The sequence below is a fragment of the Elephantulus edwardii genome, unplaced genomic scaffold (assembly GCF_000299155.1).
Source record: "Elephantulus edwardii isolate Elephantulus edwardi_28Jun2011 unplaced genomic scaffold, EleEdw1.0 scaffold00117, whole genome shotgun sequence".
NCBI classification, from domain to species: Eukaryota; Metazoa; Chordata; class Mammalia; order Macroscelidea; family Macroscelididae; genus Elephantulus; species Elephantulus edwardii.
The window spans coordinates 2,583,467-2,590,733 of record NW_006399867.1 but is presented as its reverse complement, the minus strand read 5'-3'; the positions used below and the strand labels follow the sequence as shown (position 1 = coordinate 2,590,733).

The 7,267-nt window shown below is 49.6% G+C and overlaps 1 protein-coding gene across 1 annotated transcript in view; it reads right to left on the bottom strand.

The window, feature by feature from the left end:
• Positions 1–845: 845 nt before the first annotated feature.
• The window catches only part of USP31 (ubiquitin specific peptidase 31), a 100,060-nt gene continuing 93,638 nt past the window's right edge, over positions 846–7,267 (bottom strand). Inside the window, exons 15-17 of the mRNA XM_006892692.1 lie at positions 6,567–6,725; positions 5,054–5,206; positions 846–2,401 (exon numbers count right to left, since the gene is read on the bottom strand). Coding sequence (XP_006892754.1) covers positions 846–2,401; positions 5,054–5,206; positions 6,567–6,725 — 1,868 coding nt within the window. The remainder of the gene's footprint in view (positions 2,402–5,053; positions 5,207–6,566; positions 6,726–7,267) is intronic.

Here is a 7,267-nt window from a genome sequence, read left to right as displayed (position 1 = left end):
ACCTTAGCTAGCAAATTGAAAAGATAACAAAAATGTAACTGCTAGTGACTGGCATTCCGGATATCCAAGTCACCAACTCCTAGGACGGATCCCAAGAGTTCAGAACAAAGCAGAGTACGCACATTTTTCAGATATGAAGGCAGTGACAGACTTCATTTCTGTCTCTCAATGCCTCTATCTGTGGCAGCAGATAAGACAACACAGTCCCCGACCTCTTTAATCCATGCACTAATATCCATCCCTCCTAGACTAGCTGAGTAAATACCTGAGAAACATTAGTGTTAAAATATTGCCCTTTTACAAAGACTGGGAGATGGGGCAAAAGTGCAGAAAGCAAGTTTTTCCCTCAGTCTGTTTCACTGTTGGTTCGCGTCAGTTTCCAGAGCTCCTGGTGCAGCCTGGTAATCCACGTCAATGACAAGTCCAGCTCAGGTGAAACTCAGGTCAAGTCACTCCTCGTGCAGAGCACACAATGGCAGTTCCACTGTTTCCCAGGCTTCCAAACCCTAGTGTTGGACAAGGGTCCTCCGAGTTCTCCAGAAAGAAATATGTACAACTGCTAAAGGGACCATCCAGGGAGTTACGTCTAATTATTCCAGTTAGCTTGGTATTAATGCTTTTGCCTATGGCTGTTATTTGGTTCAATGGTAGAATAAGGCGCCACTTTCGAACAATTTACAACTGAATTCTCTGCGCGCGCACACACACTCACCCACACGCAACCACTCATTTACCAGACATGTGACCTCCAAGTACAAAACGAAAGCAGAGAGGACTTTGGCGGGAGGGGAGGGGTTTCAAATAAATAAACATTTGTACAGAGCAAACACTTGGATTGCAGGAATTCACTGAGGTTTCTGAGAAGGCCGTGCAGAGGTTTGCATGCTAGAAGGTAACTTCTTCGAGGACCTTTCAGCTGTCTGCCTGCCCCCGGGAGACGCGAGGACTCCAGAGTCCAGCTGGGAAGCCTTGGCTTTGCGAGCGGACAGCAGGGAATGCTTCGCAGGAGCGGGGTCTTTGGAGTTGAGCTGCTCCTTCCCGGTCGCATTTGCAGAAGGCCGCTGGGTCCCGGGCGGTGGGCAGCCCTTCTCTCCCTTCTCCCCCTTCTCCTCCGGGGCACCCTTGCCAGCCAACTTGCTGGAGGTCCCACCTGCCTTTTTGGAGAGCAAGGTGGTCTTGCCCAGATCAGTTGACCTCCGGGTCTCCTTCTGTCTCAAGGCTGATTTGAAGAAGGACAGCCCCTTGTCCTCAGATTTGCTGTCCCTCTTTAGACCAGACTTCACGCTCATATTGGGGGACCGCAGACTGGCCATGGAGGAGCTTCTGACATGCTTGCTGTCCCCTATTCGGGTCTGGCTCACCCATGGGGAGTTGGGTTTGGAGCTGGAGGTGACGCTGGCCCGGTCAGAACCCAGGCTTTGTCGGGAGCCCTCCCTGCTTAAGCTCCTGTCTGAAGTCCTGCTCCGCCCTGCGGGGAAGGGCCCTCGGGCAGCAGGGCCCGGGGTCTTTTTGGCAGACGACGAAGCAACGGAAGATGGTGACTTCTGCTTCTGTGGCGAAGGAGATGACCCAGCGTCCTGGGACTTCGGGGATGACTCCTTTTTGGCCTGTGCTGGGAGAGGGGAGGCGTGACGCCCACTGGCCCTGGAAGAAGAGTCAGCTTTGCTCCGGGAGCGGGAGGGTTTCGTGGAAACCTTCACAGGAACGGGAGAAGAAGGCGATGTACTTGAAAGAGAGGATTCCTGGCTTGCCAGGACTGGCCGCCCCTTCCGCAAGCTCCTGTCTGGCTCAGAGGTGCCTCTGGAGCTGGGGGACCGCTTGGCTGTGCTGTCTGCTTTCTTGGCGACTGAGCTGGGATGACTCGGGGGCTTCACTTCTTTCACTGGAGAGCTATCAACAGAATCACTCTGATCCACATACGCAATCTGGTTATTGTTATCAAATGGATCAGAGACTGGGGGCAGGCTATCCCCTTGTGCTGGGTTTTTGCTCTGTGCCTCGGCAACGCTCGCGTTCAGTTTGCAGGCATCGGACACTTCCTTGAACACGCTTTCCATGACAGCCAGTGGGGCCCGGCCAGCAGCCTTGTGCTCACGTCGATTGTGACTGTCACTTGCTTCCTGGTAGCTGCTGGAAAGGTTTCTCAAGCTCCCAAAGCAAGATATGGACACCTTGTCGTCCACGGCCTCCCCGATCTTCTCCAGGGTGGAGGCAGAGGTGTGGATCGGCGAGTCCCCTGAGAACCGGGAAGGAGAGTTGGAGCGCATCTGCAGCTTAGCAGACAGGGACCAAGATGGTCGCATGCAGTTCTCATTGACGGCCAAGGGGCTGGTGACAGAGGACCGAGAGGACAAGCTCTGACGCTGGACACTCCTCACAAACGGTCGTGTTGAGAATCCTCCTGAACAGAGCAGAGAGAAGACCATTAAGCTGGGGCAAGACATACAGGTGAGAGGCATGAACACGGAAGGCAGCCAGGTCCTGACAAGGTCAGGAGCATGTCTGCAGAGGCAACGAGTCTGAGGTCAGGTCCACTCAGGGCTTTGTCATGGACAAGCCAGGGGAGGTTTTTAACTTCCATTCCCGCCCATAAAATACAGCATAATCCCAGGGTCAACCATTATCCCCTTTGCCCTTCCTCCTTGGTTTTCAGTGGTCAGCAAACTCTTCCTACACAAACCAGTAATACTTTAGGCTTTTCACAGGGCCATCTTCCATCATGGCATGAGAGCAGCCACAGGTGATACGCAAGCAAGTGGGCAGCCTGTGTTCCAAGGACACTTTCTTTACAAAAGAGGCAAGAGGCCAGATGTGGTCTATGGACTGTAATTTGCTGTCCTTTCACCCAATTTACAGGACACGCATGAGAATGAAATAAAATCAGGAGCCCCTTGGGCCCAGCAAGGACCTCACACACGGCAACTGCTCAGTCAAGATGGGCTATTAATTCAGCTTCTTCGTCTGGAAGGGCGTCTGGAGCTCTCACAGAAGTGAAGTGCTTTGCCAGCATCACAAAGATCATGTGAGGCAGCGCTGAGACCAGAACTCACGAGCCCCCCGACGTGCACTCGACACCACAGGTGGGCAGAGCTCCAACTGTCGACTGTGAGAGTGGGTCAGTGCAAAGAATTAAAGAAACTGGGCCCATCACACTCTCATCTGAAGTGAACGAAGAAATTATTCTTCATTAGAGAGCTACATCCTTATTCTGAGGGACTTAAAACAGCCAAAGGAAAGATTTTAAATAAAATTCTACACATACCTGGTATTGCAACAGTGGTATTGAGAAAGCTCTACGTGTGGATGTGCCCAAGAAATAAACTCTGGTCTGCAGGCCCCATCCACCCAGGATGTGATATGTCCAAAAAGCTATTGATTTCACCAAAGACACTCTTTAAAACAGACTGGGGCAAACCACTGAGAGGCTTATTGTTAAAATGACAGCAATTTCAACTCTAAAGGTTCTGTCTTTAATATAACTTCTACCTAAACAAGCAAAGAGGCACTACTTTTTCATGGAATCTCAGGAACGAGAAAGGAGGTGGGCCGTTACAGTTCTGTACTTTTATTTACAAACAAAGCAGCAGGGGCAGGACAAGCAGTCCGATGCCAGCATCCTAGTCTGGCATTCTCCCTCTGCGCCCCTGCAATTTCCCTCCATTTCACCTTCTCAGAATCAAGTGTCATCACTGGTGCTCAGAATACAGTGCTCAAAATGCTGGCAGCAGACCAACCCCAGCTGGGAGGTGTGGTATGGCCTTCACTGTAGAAGCTGAGACCAGGCTCCTCCCCTCAACGCAGCCCCAGATCCCTGCCTGTCTCCCTGCCTGTCAGCCTCGCCTGTCAATGCCACACAAGTGCTATGTGGAAGAAGAAAAACCCCGAAAGACCAGAAAAAAAACCCAAAGTGCAATTTTTATCAGATTTTAGAGGTTTTAACAACTGTCACCAGCTTCAGAATTCCTGAAATCACCTCTATGCGGAGGGAGCTCTGGTGGCCTAGTGGAAAAGCATTACGCTGTCAATCCAAAGGCATGTGGCTCAGATCGGCCAGTTGCTCTGAGGGAGAAATATGGGCAATGCAACTCCTCCCATGTGATTTAGTCTGTGAAAACCTGCTGCAGGGTCAGCTCCAACTCGATGGCACGTACCAACAGCACCATCTCTACGCAGAAGCAATAGCTTTTGTTCTTAATTGTCCTGCACCAAAAAGAGCCAGCCGCACATCGCTCCAGGAGAACAGTGAGGTGCAGACTGACAAGCCAACCGGCAGGGCTGGCACAGACGCTGCTGGCAAAGCTATAACCTCCCTGGACTCCTCAGAGCTCCTCCTGCACATTTTACAAAGCATGCTGGAAAACAAGCAAACAAACAAGCCTACATTATATGGACTTAACGCTCCAGTTTCCACGTGAAAGCTTAAGAGTGGGAAATATGAAGCAGAAGGAAAAAGCTCCAGATTAAAGTGGAAGTCCAAACCAACCCGATGTCCCTAATAAACACTGTACACTTAGAGGGCAGCGGGGAGGAAAGATGCCCAAAAGACAGACTGACAGGTTAAACTATATTACTGGGGTACAAACAACATAATGCAGACTGCCAAACAATACAGGGAAACAACTTGGTTTCTTGAACATAAAAACAACAAAAAGAGGAAGCAGCATATACATTTAAAGGCATCAATCAAAATGAACCATATTTGCATCTTGAGTCAAATGAAATATTTTAAATATCATAACATCACAAGACGAGTGGACATTTCTGAATTCACTGAATACTTGGTGATATTAGGAGATTATTACTCATTTTGGAATGACATTTTGTAATTACATTTTAAGACTACATCGCTTTCTGTGTAGATATTAAAATATATACCTACAAAAAATTTTTTTTAAGTGTCACTTATACTGCAGTCCATATCCAGGCAGGACCACTCTACAGTCTCTCCCTTGAGAGTTCCCCAACAACTGTCCTGAGGGTTTAGATCCAAAGCACTAATGAGGGAACCTGTGTGTTTGAGGTGCCACTTTAAAATTCTGGCATCAAAACCCACCGTCGTCTTCACTCCTCTCCCCCGTCATCTCCACGGACTCAGAGAGCGAAGCCAAGGAGGTGCGCCTGGAAGAAGCCGCAGAGGTGACACTGGCTTGCTTGCTCCCCGGGAGACGGCTCACCCAGTGCTCACACAGGGAGGAACTCGTAGATCCTGCAGAGAAAGAAGCCAGCCCTGAAGGCTGAGGGCAGCCTGCACTGCGCACACCTGCGTGCTGCCTGAGTGGGTGACCTCCCCACCAAGGCAGCATTCACCCCGGACTTCACACCGGCTTGAGCACTACCAGGTAGACAAGTCACGGAGGGCAGGTCTCCACAGACATGCTGTGCATGGCAGTAACAGGCAAGGACGGGGTGAATGCTTCTTCATGCAAAGTCCAAGTTGTAAAACCTAGCAAGAGGATTAAGTATAGTCATCCACACACTCCTACATTCCACAAATATCTATCAAGATCTCAGGGCCAGACACTGTTCTAATAAACATCTGGAGTTAAACTTCTGACTGACACAAAGAAAAAGGTCAAAGCATACTGTTCTATGGAAATTCTTAACTGTTTTCACACACAAACACACTTCCATACAGCTATCCGGCCTGTCTGTTCCAGGAAATTGCTTAAATATAATAAAACAATAGAGACTTGAAATCGGGACACTGAAGCAGCAGGGCTGTCTCAAGCAGACCATGGAAGGTACTCTCTGAGCACCCCTCAGACTCTGGAACAGTGGGAAGGTCCGTGTGCAGAAGTGATGCTTGCTTTTAGCCACTTAAAACTTCCCCTCCTGTACTTCAAAGAGATTGACAGTTAACACAGCCCCGTACTCTGATAAACGGAGATCCTCATAAATTCAAGTGTGCACTAAGCAGCATGCACCCCTTGCATACTATCATCTGTGATGTGACTATTCACATCTGGGGGGGGGCAGCTGTAGGGCTATTTAGTAAACACAGTAAGCTAGGGACCCCCTCCCCCCATCCCCATGACTAAGCCCAATATGTGTAATACTATTACAACTTTCCATTACTGCTTTAACAGAACAGGCCAATTTTGGTTTTGGGGCAGGATACATTTCTAATGGTGCTTCCCCTTCACTAAATGTGACAGCATGAACCTACCTAATGGGATGCTCCCAACACCTTGAAGTCAGCAGTATCAGTGCATCCACATTAGATGCTAACACTTGGGTAACACACTGACTTAGATGGGGTGTGCATCAAGACAACTCAGTTCAAGACGGCAGCTCCAAGTCTCAGGCCCAAATCTCTCAGCGCATTTTCAGCAGCCCGTGCTGTGCTCACTGTTCATTCCAGAAGCAACAGCAAGTTCTTGCTCTGTCCAGGCCACCCTCCCCTCCCACGCTGCCTGTCCACAGCTACCCGCCCTCACAGGTGCACCCTCATTCCCTTGATCGTGGTCCCCTAGTTTCTAGATTAGATCCAAATGTGAAAATAACCCAATCACACCAACAGTCACCCCCTTGGACCACTGACGACTGAGACACGGAGCAGACCTTACCTGCCACTGAGCTATTGGCAGACCATGAGGGGATAGCTGTCCGCCGCTGGTAGAACAGGATGTACGCTGTCTGCGTGCAGACCTCATCTTCAGACAGCTGCTGCACGTCACTGTCATCGAAGCAGTACCACAGGCCGTCCACCGAGTTCTTACAGTACGCTGCCAACAAAGAGAGGCTGTTGGTCCCAGGAGCAGGGGGCCACCCACTCCACTCTACACAGACGCCGCCTCATCGGTTCACATAATTAGCCCAAGGGCATTTTATCTCTGCATGTATTAACACCAAAACAGGCTTTAGAAAACCTGCATCCCATTATCAAACCTGGACAAAATTCTCTGAGAAATTCCAGATTATGCCAACAAAGGTGAAATTCTATTTCGGCATAGGAAATGCTGGTTTAAAGAAGTATAAATGGTTCTCCATCAGGGACAGTTTTCCTCCCAGGAGGCATCAGGCAACAAGTGGAGTTATCTTTGGGCACCACGGTTGGGGAGGGTGCTACAGGCATTTAGTAGACAGAGACCCGGATGCTGCTAAACATCATACAGTATACAGACCGGCCCAAACCCACAAACAACTATCCAGCCCAAATGCCATAAGAGCAACTGCTAAGAAACCCGAATTTAAACATGGAACAGTTTAGTGTTAACAACTCATCACCACTGAGTCACCACTGGCTCACAGCTGATCCTCCAGTAAG